The sequence below is a fragment of the Acyrthosiphon pisum genome, chromosome X, assembly GCF_005508785.2.
Source record: "Acyrthosiphon pisum isolate AL4f chromosome X, pea_aphid_22Mar2018_4r6ur, whole genome shotgun sequence".
NCBI classification, from domain to species: Eukaryota; Metazoa; Arthropoda; class Insecta; order Hemiptera; family Aphididae; genus Acyrthosiphon; species Acyrthosiphon pisum.
The window spans coordinates 53,034,161-53,047,035 of record NC_042493.1 but is presented as its reverse complement, the minus strand read 5'-3'; the positions used below and the strand labels follow the sequence as shown (position 1 = coordinate 53,047,035).

General features: G+C 30.2%; 1 protein-coding gene across 2 annotated transcripts; it reads right to left on the bottom strand.

Moving 5' to 3' along the window:
* Positions 1 to 1,437: 1,437 nt before the first annotated feature.
* On the bottom strand, positions 1,438 to 11,694 carry LOC100169632 (protein PF14_0175). Of its 2 annotated transcripts, none has more exons than XM_003246940.4 (2): positions 11,098 to 11,694; positions 1,438 to 5,256 (listed from the first exon to the last, which is right to left on the bottom strand). In XM_003246940.4, exon 2 carries the CDS (start codon positions 5,222 to 5,224, stop codon positions 2,090 to 2,092), a length of 3,135 nt encoding a protein of 1,044 aa, XP_003246988.1. In that variant the 5' UTR covers positions 5,225 to 5,256; positions 11,098 to 11,694; the 3' UTR covers positions 1,438 to 2,089. The 2 variants fall into 2 exon arrangements, with proteins under 2 accessions (XP_003246988.1, XP_029342964.1); XM_029487104.1 differs by lacking the exon at positions 11,098 to 11,694 and adding an exon at positions 5,717 to 6,193.
* Positions 11,695 to 12,875: the final 1,181 nt, after the last annotated feature.

Genomic DNA, 12,875 nt, shown 5'->3' with positions numbered 1-12,875 from the left:
TCATTGACCATTGTATAATAAAATGGACGTGAAAAGAAGTTTCTTAAGATACAGAAATTTGTAAACCGAGAATTAAGAAAAAAAAAATATCTTGTAATGCAACTTGAATGCTTTAGTGTTCATATATTAAAAAAAAAGATAATGCCTTGTTAGGCATTTTTTGTTTTATTTTATTTTTATTAAGGAGAACTAAAAATGTATCATCGGTCATTATACAAATAATGTTCACATGCTTTTTATTTAGGTTGATATGAAATTTCGTTTTTTAAGTAATAATTCATATAAATCTGTAAAACAAAATTTAAATAAAATAAACATCAATAACAAAAAGATTTGATTTATATATTAATAATTTACTCATTAATATTTTGTTATTATTTTTAAAAGCATGTTAACAGAATCCAGACATAAATGCTTATTTTATAGTGAATATTTCAAAGATGTTTAAAGCATATAAATCCGAGCCCTAGTAATTAAAATTATGAGGACATTTAAATTACTAATAACGTATCATCTAATGTCATGAATCATGATGAGACCATAATTTGATTTCTCATTTTATTTACGATCTTGTTATCCCTACATAATATAATATATTTTATCAGCGAAAATAATAATAATATTGTTCATAAAAAAAGTATAAACAATTGCGCATCATGCTTGTATAACGATAACCCTAATTAATATTAACTGTAAAACATAATAACGAAATTATTATTTTTTTGATTATAAAATTGAACTAGTTTAATGTATAATTTTGATTATCAAGCCAATGACCTAGCTGTCAAGGCAGTGCTTAAAAACAATTTTTGATTATCTGATTTAAAAACCCATTATCATTATTACGTTTGAATGGGTGCTTTTAAAATATAGGTAACTTAACTGAACTATAATAAATAAGTTAAAACAATTAGGTTATATTTATGAAACCTAGCTATATAATATTATATATATATATAATATACGCTATAAACTATATAAGCTAAAGAGTGATTCTTATCATACGTGACAAGAGATATTTCTGTAAAGCTGAAAGTATTATAATTTTTTTTTTTGGAAACTTAAACAACAATAACATTTAATATTTTGTTAAAAATCATTATTTTAAAACTTATCATAATCTAAAACAATGATAACATTATATAATACTGAAAGGTTCAAAATAAAGTTTATAATTTTAAGTTGTTTTTTGAAGTTAAAAGGCATTTGTTTGTAATAAAAGGGGCTTAAGATTTTGGTAAGTGTGAAGTTTTAAACTTGAGTTATTAATTTCTAAGAACTCGTTCGCTTATAGAAAATAAAAATTACTTTTAAACGTCAATATTTTAAAAACAAAATCAATCAAAATTAAATGAAACTCACAATCATGAAAATAATTAGTTTTAAACGATTCAAAAATAAAATTAAGTGATATAATCTATAATAAATTGTGCTGATAGTTGACGACTGTAAATATTATATAGGTACATCAAACTGGCGATGTATAATTTTCATTATATTATGGTAAAGCTTTTAATTGTGTATGTGAAAGTTTCCAAAACGAAAATATTTTAATTGCATTCATTTACAAAAGTACCTACCATAGTTTATAATAAATACAAACATTTGTATTAATAGTGAATCACCCTGTATTTATAATATAATAGTGCATATTATTTTACTCACTGAAGAGTTAAAAATCTAAATTTAGATATTATTATGTTTTAGAACTTTGATCACCATATTATACATAACATGTTTTAATTAAGCTTAAATCTTTGATTTTGGTGTATATGGATTCCCGAAGTAGTTTTTACGAATTGGAATGTAAACAAAACTACCAACGTTATAATATTATGACATAATATTTTATTCAAGGCTAAATTAGGAACTTTAGTATTATCAATATCACCAAATTTCATTCCAGCACCCATAAAATATGTAGTTCAGTCTTATTTTAATTCTGTGAATGTATATTATTATATTATACTATACCATACAAACTATAATATTATTTAATATGTTTAATTTAGTTAGATCAATCGTATGCCATGAGCTATAAAATATAATATTAAATTCACATATATTATAACCTTAAAATTGCAAATAATTATGTTGGGGTTAGCTTGAAGAAAACATTAACAGTTGATGTTAACTTTTCCTTGACTGGTAAGTAGACTAGAGACGAATGAAATGAATCACTGCGACCACTCAGTTCCTTCTTGACCGACGGAGAAACTGAACAGTTTTCGAGGAAAAACGACTGCATTATAAACGGCTCGTGATTTGATTCGGGAATATGGTGGTTTTTTCCTATAGGCGGCGATACATTTTCTGTTTGACGCGGCTTGATCGATGTTCCAAGTTTGTCGGTGAATACGTCATTTCCGTTATTGTCCAATGACTTGTCTGCTGACAAATCTTCATTGACGTTGTGTGTTACGTGCGTGTTGTCGGGTGAATGTAAAATAGCGTACGGAACGGGCGAATTCCCAGCATCGGAGTTGAAATGACAATGTGTAAAATGATTTTCCAACTGTGTCTTGTTTTGAAACGCCACGCTGCAGGTGGGACATGTTAACGGCATGTCCTTCGTGGTTTTATTATCAGTGAGATGAAATTTTTCGTGTACGAAAAGAAACGACAAAATAGACGTGGTGAATGAACAGTATGAACAACGATACTGTTTCATCTCATCGCATATTATATTTTGTTCCTCGACTGGATTTTGTTTAGGACTTGTTGCTTTTAAGCTCGCGTTCAACTCGCTGGTAAACTGCATGTTTTGTTTTTCTTCTTCCAAATGATTCTGTATGTGCTTCCATTGGGTTTTTCCCTCAGAGCCATGGTCGTTCAATAAATGAGCACTCAACCACTTCGAACTTCTGAATCGTCTAAGACATATATTGCATACTTCGGTATAGTGTTTGTAATATCTATGACCATTATCAGGTTCATCAGACAGTTGTCCATTCTCAGTCATCGAATCCATCCAATATTTTTGGCAAGATCCATTTTCAACAATACCATGAGAGTTCTGTTTGTGTACTCGTAGAAAATATTTACTGCAAAGTTCTTTGTTACATATATCACACACTACTCCCCCAATATGATTACCATTTTGAATCGATATACCGTGCATCCGTTGCATATGAGTTTTCATGAAATATTTATTACACAATTCTTTGTTACATATTTTGCAAAAACTACTTAACATGGTCTGCTTTCTTTCGCCCAAGTCTTTGGTATGATGATTAATGTATTCCTCGTTTTCTGCGGAATTTTTACTACTTGCCGACGCCCTACCCATTTCTTTGATGTTACACTCACCTTGCTCGACATGTTCTTTTAACAATGCATCGGAACTAAATATTTGATGGCATTCACGACACGAGTGTTCAATACGTACATTTTCATTAGACTCTAAAGTTTCATTCATTAGTTCATGAACGATGTTTTCATGTTCATTGAAAATGTGCGCTTTTAATGATCCATTAATTTGCATGTTGCATACATAACATGTTGACATATTCTCTAACGAATTTCCATTAAATTTAAAAAACAAATTGTGTAATGTAAGTAACTTGTTTTTGCTCATCAAATCAATTTTAGATTCATCTGTTTCAATATTTTTATCAATTTTATTTTCATTTTCAATAATTGTTATGGTAGCTGGAAGGTAATTATTTAAATTGTTAATTTTTTGCCCAATATTGTTGTTTGTCGAAATACTATTTACACTATTATTTGTCATCAAGTTAATGGGGGTATTAGTATTAGTCTCAAATTCAGTAGGCTGCTGATTCATACTTTTAGCGTTCACTTTTGAAAAATCATTTTGAATAACTGCCTGTTCATTATGTGTATTTATGATATGACTTAAATTACTTGTAAGTTCACTACTTTGAAGTTCGTTTACATTACACAATTTATTATTTAATTTATTGATATAGTCCAAATTTCGCTCATCAACTGTATTCTCTACTTTTATGTTATTATGTGGGGTTTCAACTGTAGTATATTTCATCACAAGTTCTTCTTCATTATCCACTAACGGTTGAGTGTCTTTTAAGAATAATTTTTCATGTGTCTTCGAAATTTCAGGTATGGATTTGTTGGCAAAAAGAGAAGGCGATACTGTTTCAACATCTTTATCACATGAATCAGTGACTCCAAAATCTAAAAATTCATTTTTTATCTGTACGTTTGTTTTAAAGTTAAAAGGGACATCATCATTTATCTTGTAGTCTCCATCGTCGGTTATTCCATGAATTTTAGCTTTATGTCTTCTAACAAAATATTTGTTACAAAATTCTTTCTGGCATATACTGCAAAACGCCCGAGTTTGATTATTAAATATATTTTTTGATACATATGTGTTTGAATTTACCGATGATTGAGAAAATAATACAGGACTTTTAAACAATGATGATGTTGAAGCGCCAATATAATTATCATTAATGTTTGAAGAAAAATCGCAAGACGTGGGTAATGTTGATATTTTAGTTCTATCCAACTGATCTAAACTGGAACTGTTTGGATGGCTGTCACTGAAAACACCATGCTTATTAGCCTTGTGCGTTTTTAAAAAATATTTGTTACAAAATTCTTTGTTACATTGATCGCAAAAGGCTTCTGGATTGAATATTTGAACAGAAGTCGGCCCAACATTTGTGGCTGAGGGGCATGGTTGGTGTTTAGAAAAAGACATCATACAAGTTGAAGATTCGATCGAATAGTTGTCTTTCTTATCAATATATGGCATTTCTTTCATAAATGTTTGATAAGAAGAACTTAGGTTATTGGAGATTTCAGCAAATGAGTCAGTTTGCAGTTGTGCATCGTTAGAAAAATTCATTTTTTGTACTTCATTTGGTGAAAGTTTTTGGTTTTCAGATATAGTCAGATTAAGTGGTAAAGAAGCCGAAGGATATTGGGGACAAGTTAATTTGAAATCTGTCTCTTCTTTACTGTTATTCAGTTCGGTTTTATTTCTGTTACAAAATAATATTGTTCTGTCACTTTCATTTTTTGGATTTTCTTCATTAGAAGATATCCTTGTAGGATTTGATTGTTTACGTCGTTTTTTTGTATTATCTCTCAGATCTTGGTTTGTTGCAATGCGTTTAGTTCCTATTTTTACATCTATAGTATAGTTTGTCTTACCTGATATTGATTTTAATAATATATCAGTCCAATTCAGAGGAAAATCCATTTTATTATCTGCTTTACCGATTGTCTGCATATCAGTATTTCTTTGTTAATATTGAAGATAAACTATAACACAAAAACAAATATATTTTTTATTAATTATTGAAGGGTGTTGAATTAATTTATAAAACATGGTAACACAATTATGTTGTAAGACTTAACTTAGCAGTTATTTACACTATTCATATTTAAGTAGACACATTTACCAGGATAACTAATCGATTATTTAGATTTTAGCCTTTAGCCTAATCTAAATTTACTGTATATTATTGCACATAGGTATTATATACATAAACCACAAAAAGCAATCAACATTAAAATGTTATATTTTTATAATAAACATAACAACGTATAAATTATGGTTGTTGCCTGTGCCCAAGATTTGTATTTTTTAAAATTATAATAGTAATATAATATGTTACCAATGGCAACCATTTATTACCACACTTATGTATAACCAGACTTCACATGTGAAAAAATATAAAATATAGCACTATAATATATACGTAGATATTGGTGTAGTTACTTTAGTCTATGGACGAAATTGAGTCAGTGTACCTCGCTTTGTTATCTAATTTGACCAAAATTGACAATTCGCCTGTGGTGGATTGAATATAGCACTTGGTATAAATTGAATGTGGTTTAAACTACGATTAAGCTACGATTTGATGCATGCTGTTATAGTGTTATTTCAGGAACCATTGGAAACCATTTATATACCTACAACAAATGTTAATTTCTACTAATAATTTATTTTATCACTATTATGATCTGTGAGCTGTAACCAATAGCAACCATTTAATACCAGACTTATGTATAACAAAAACAATTTTTTTGATATCTATCGTAAATCTCAAAATCCTCGTGTGAGTACCTCTCCGGGTTGTACTGCCGGGTCCAATCGTAAATCTAAAGCATCCAGGGACCCACTCAAATAAACAAAAAATATCATTAAAAACCATCCATTTAGGAGGAGTTCAGTGACATACACACGGGCAGAAGAAATATATATATACATATAAAGATAATGGGCTACTGTCGCGTTTGATTTTATATTTATATTATATTAAAATGTTTATTTTTTATTATTCAAATATTATCTACATTTTTTAAATGCATAAATATGTCAAATATTTTTTTAGTAAAAATTAGTCTCATGCCACATCATTTGTGAAAACAAAAATTTTTGAAATGAAGGTGATAAATATATTTACTGGAACCAAATACCGAAACTAGCTCATACGCTTACATTTAAAATGCATACTTTTAGTCAATGAAAGTCAATCATATGTTTTCCAATATTGATGAACACTTTTTTTAATAAATACATTTTGCCCTTAAAAATATACATAACGTCGGCCTAAGTGGCAAAGAGTGTAATTCCATTTTTTTGGATTTCGGGATTATTAGTGATTAAAATTAAGAAAAAAAAAAACCGCATCCTATGATAAAGTCGTAACCGAAATTGTACCATTTTATCCTCCATGAAATTGATAATCATAAATCATCGTATTTCCGTTGTAATGATTTTAAGACTCTAGAAAAAGTCGTATCTTCATATTATCATTGTAATAAAGATGGAGATACACCCTTTGCAAACCCTTTGCGAATTATGGAATTACGGCAATGAAATGCTTTTTCCTCTCTTAAAAAATTTATAATTTTAGACATACGCCCTTTGCGATTTAGGCTGACGTATTGTAACTTTGATTAAACTTCAACGTTTTAAACCTGAACTGTATAATAATCAATTTTTAGGAAAACGGATGTAGTTATGTTAATATTTTATATGGGGCTACATTTTGCATTAAACTAATGCAATGAGTAATGAGTAAATGTATTGTCAAATTTGAAATTAATTAAGTAGGTAGGTAGGTAGGTACAAAGATGAAGTGATATGGTAAAATGTATAGTTATTCACGTAACGCATTTTACACAACTTTTACTGGAAATACAAGAATATTTTAAAATGTTGATTTCTTTGAATTATAAATCAAACAGTTGAAAATTCCATGATTTTTAATGCATGAACTGCCTACTACAATTGCCTATGTCTACAGAAAAAAATATTTATATTTATATTTTGTTATTCTTGATATTGTAAAATGTCAGTGCTTCAAAGATAAATTTACTCTGAATAAAAAAAACCATACCGTATGGTATTGTATACTAATACTATAAATTATGCACCATATTATTAAGGATATGTCGGGGATATGTTAACATTGTTAACTCTTGGGTAGACATAGTATCCATAATAGTATGTAAACATAATACAAAAATATAAATAATTACAAAAAAAACTATTTCGTTTTTATTTATAATTATTGAATTTTTTATTTCTATATTTATTTTCATAATATAGAATCCGGAGCGATAATTTTCATATAAATAAAACAATATTGGATGCGGATTTATAGATAAAAGTAAAATCTTAAGGAAATAATGTTTAATAAGTGATGATTTCGATTTTTCAAATGCAAGATGTATATTTTCTATTGATGCTGGATATCAGGTTCTAAACCATATCAATAGCAATTTTCAGGTTAATTGTCTATAAGCACATAGAATTGGCGCACTATAAAATCGTTTATAAAAGACAAAATAGAAACAAACTTAATGTTATTAGTTTTATAAACTAAATATATGGTGTAGTAAAAATAATTGATCAATGTAAGGAACTAACTATGTGATAACTATTCATTTTTGTTATAATCCATATTTTTTTTCCTATTAGTATAATGAATTCTGATTATTTATAATATTAACCTGACTTCTATTTGGTTTACTCTATAACAATATTAAAACTGATACTTATAGTGATGCTTAAATATATATAAACAAATTTTTATTTATACACTTAAAAACAATTAAAATTAAACAATTACATCTGTGCGATTCTGCCATATATAATGTATCTTATATTCTTATATTATAATTATAATTAATATAGATTTAAATAGTTCCTACATTTTTTTGTGGCATTGCTGATGACCGCTAAGGATGTAAAATGTTGGGCATAACTTTCATCTAATAATTTCTTTCTAAGGTCAGCGGTATACGAAATTTAATTAAAACTATTTACCAAGAAATTTAAAGAACACTCGAATAAATAATAAAAGCAATTATAAAATAACAATTATTATAATTTTAATTGTACCTACCAGAAAAAATTCAGAAATTTTAAAAATCAAAATCAAAATTGAATTGGCTTTGTTTATACATAGATACGTACCTATAATATTGATATAATGTATAACAGCAAGTTGTTCAACATTTAAAATACATTTGAAATATACTATTGCTTACTATAGCAACTAAAATGTATAATTATTTCATGTTTGTACACAAATAAATAAATAAGATAAAATTTAATTTGTGTACAAAATCAGTATGATTGTAGTTGAAGAAACATTAAATGTAAACATATGTGTTTATGTACAGGTACCTCGTTATACCTACTATATAGTATATACCACGGAGTGAGAATCGGTTTACGCCGTTACGCGTAATAAACGTCATTGGTTACTTGTAATCATTGAATTTTGTAAGAAACACTGTTTAAACATATATAATGCTGATATAAAATTAAATATTCAATTGAAAATATTAAAATAAATGAATCACATATCACTACATCAATATTTACACAATTAGCTACTAATAATAAATTATGTGGGTGTAAATTATAGTAATCGGTGTTTAAAGCATTTTAAACTTAAGCATATCATACATTAGTATAGTTAAAAATATATATGTATTATTTTTATTTCAAGATAAATGTTTAAAACTCGCCTTTATGATTTAAAAAAAATTATAAATTTATCAATAAATCAAAAATGGGATTATTTTGAATTCAATGAATTAGGTGCACGAAATGAGGGCTTAGCCTTTTGAAAACATTTCAAGCCCCTCAATAAACGTGTTTATCTATAATGTAAATATCAGCTTGTTATAATATATGTGCACAACATTTTAGGTATGACATCACATTATACCAAGGCGATTTAAACTTTTGAACGTATAATAGGCTTTACAGAGAATCATTGTTTAGGAAAAATAAATACATAACTTAACTTGGTTCATAAAATATATAATTTTCTAGCAACCATCAGTTTAAACATATTTAGTTCCCCTATAACAGATATAAAATATAAGTATCTTATTGTATTACCTATTAATGACTAGTATATTTGAAGTATGAAACGTAGTGGTGTCTCGAATATTAGTTTATATATAAGGGGAAAAATTGAAACTACCCATCCTTATATAAAAATAAAATCTGCCTGTACCTATACAATTTTTTTTATTATAAAATAATTATTGATATTATTTAACAATATTAATTAACATTAATGTAATCCGCAACTTCCAATAGGTAGGTAATTTAAATACTCTATACGTCATATTGGTACAATATAATATTAACTTTCTAGTTCTCCTATATATATAACAATATTATACAGAATGCGTTTTGTTACTGCTATGTGCTGACTGCTGGAGTAAATCAGTAAAATATAATAAGTATATATTATAATAGCATAGCATAACTAATCATCCACCCAAGTACTCAACTAATATTGTTTCACTTGTTAGTAAGTTGTAACGTAAAAAATATGTTCGTAACACTACACATACAATTTATACAGATTATATGTTTAGTACATTTATCATTTAGTGGATAATAATCAATATTGAATAACCTAAATAACCCATAAAATATGTAATCTGGGGGGAAAGATGGGCAACTGCCACATCAGATATTTAATTGCACAGTAATAGTGTCTTTTTACCTTATAGATTTTTAGTTTTACCACAGACTGCCCCCCCCCCCTAAAAAAAATTTAAAAAAAATATAATTTAAACAAAACAATTATCAAAAGTAATTAACTATGGTAGTCGGTAAAAATCCATAGTCACACTGAGACTGAAGAATTACTCATTACAACAATAATACACTTTACAATTAAAAATGTACCTATTAATTACCAGTCAATAAATTAAACTATTATTTAACAGTGTTCAACCATTCCTATTTGTAAAGTAATAGCTCCTATAGAGCGATGTGTAAAATATACTACACACTTATAATAGGTTTCTTTTAATAATCCATGTAGAAAAAAAATCACATTTAGTATAAATGTTATTCATCTTCTATAAGTTTTTCTACAAATTAACTTCATAAAATAAATATTTTTAATAAATTTTATGAAAATATGAATGTATAATAGTTAATATTAGAGTACAATATTTATTAGTGGTTAACAAAGAAAAAATTGTGCAGGAAAATTATGAGAAAAATGTCTAAAAGCAAAATTTTAAATGAGAATAATTCAATATTGTAACTTAATCATAAACACGCGACACAATAAAAAAACGACATTGGTAACAATAGATATTTAAAAATACGACAAATAATAAATGAGACACGAGAAACGTAGGTACACGTCTTTTATACTACCTGCCTACTTACCATTACCCACATTATATTGTTATTATCATATTATGTATAACTATATAAATAATATTATTGTGGACTGAAGTCATACACACGTGTCTGCCGCCAGAGTGACGCGGCAGTGCGTGTGCGTGTGTTTAACGAACTTTTGAAAGTGCACGTTTTCGCTATACACTTACTTTTACTGTACACTATTATAATATATTATGTATTATACATTAATTTAACAAATATAAAAAAAAATTGCGAAGAATCGCGAACTATTTGCATTTCCCAAGACAGTCGACACGTGTAGGTAATCAAATTTAAAAGTTTCGTATATTTGAAGAAAATAAATTAACAGCAATAGGTAAAATGTGACATGAAATGGAGAGTTTGAAATAAATGAAATGCATACTTTAATGTGCTCAGTAATACATTTTATGTATATTTTTTGGGTGTTTACTTACTGGACATGACGGCAGCAGTGACGTGACAATCGAAAAAGTTAAGAGATGCTTGGCCGCGACTGTAGAGCAGGTGACTGCGATGTTGATGACGGTGGCATTCGTAATGGTGCATGTCTTCGTTCATATTATTTTACGTAAAATATTTAAAAAAAAATGTTTTTGAAAATCTCATCTTTAGGTACCTACACTCGATAGGTGCCAGACACGCGTCACCGTGGTTGACAAAATTATTGCGCACGTGTTAATTTTATCACGGTTGCGTGATTTATACGGTAAATAATTTAATATAAGTGTAATAACGATTAAAAGAAATTTAAAAAAATTTTAATAGAGTGATTTTTTTTTAATAATAATTATTATTGTTGCGCCCGTACAAGTGCAACGACGACGATGATGATTATATCGTTCGCCACCACGTCAACGTTCCGCCGACGGTGGCACACACGTATCGACTGGACGCGACGCGTCGCGCGCGTCGGTGGTGAATCATAAAATAATAATAATAATAATAATAGTAATAGTAATAATAATATAATATACGATGCGCGCTCGAGGGCAGTCGTCGCCGCCGCCGTCGTCGGGGTGCCGCGGTTGGAGGCGATGGTGGTGCGGTGGTGGTGCCTCCGTTAGCCGCGGGGTTGTGACGGGCGGTGTTATTGGCGGCGGCGGCAGTGATGACAACACGGTGGCGACTTAGGCGGCGGCGGACGGCCGACGGACGACGACGTCTCCGCGTCCGTATCGGCGGCGCGCCGTACCACCGTACCGCACGCACACACACACACGTGCGCAACTATTACTATTATTATATTACGGAGACGCGCGCGCGGTTGAGCCCAATTACGTATGGTACGCGTGTGTCGTATATATATATATATATAGTAACACGGTCGCGTCGTATGACAGTGTGCTCGCGAATTTTATACTATAATGCTGTTATGGACAAGGGGAGAAAAACCTAAAACTAGGGAAAAGTAAAAAAAAATGAAAAAAAAAAAACTGGGGGAGAAAAATGGGGAAAAATCCGGAGAAAAAAATAAATAGCACCGCCGTCGAAACGGAATATTATCGATTGACGCGCGGCGCGTGACGTCACGCGTGAAAAGCGCCGCGCGGACCATGGCGCGCGTCACGCGATGACATTGGCCGGCCGTCGTCCCGCGTTCGTAGATCTGTTCGTAGATCCTTGTCGTGTGTATACCGTAACCGTGGTGTACACAGAGTCGACGTGCAGGTGGGTAGAAGATGATCATGTGTGGGATAGGTGTGTGTGTGAGTCTGTGGAGAGGGAGGGGTGGAAGTGCGCCGCGATACGAAATTCAATTTCAGATAGTCGATATAATAATAATATGTTATATTAACATTATTATTATATTTGGCGTCGTTCGAGTTTATATCGTATATTATATAAAAATATATATTATAGGTGGGGTGTGAGTGTGTGGCATGCGGGGCGGATAAGTTGCGCAGCGTGGACGGTATTTGTCACCCCGCAGCTGACTCCTTTTTTTTTTTTTACTTTATACACGGTATACACACACGACTCGGTGTGCGCTTTGTGCGTGTGTGTGGAATACCGCCCAGTTTTATGTTATTAAGATTATTGGTCGAGCGGCGAGGGGTCGACGTCGTAGTCGTAGTCGTCGTCGTCGTAGTCGTCGTCGTGGTTCAGATGGAGGTGGCAGTGAGGGTTGTTAGGTGTGGGTGACGGAGGGGTAGATGCAGCGGCGGCGATCGTAGTCGCGTAGACCGTAGTCGCCGCCGCCCTCGACCACGGA

Bases quoted from the DNA above. Each gene is read 5' to 3' on its own strand.
- LOC100169632 (XM_003246940.4), bottom strand. From the start codon at position 5,224: ATGCAGACAATCGGTAAAGCAGATAATAAAATGGATTTTCCTCTGAAT.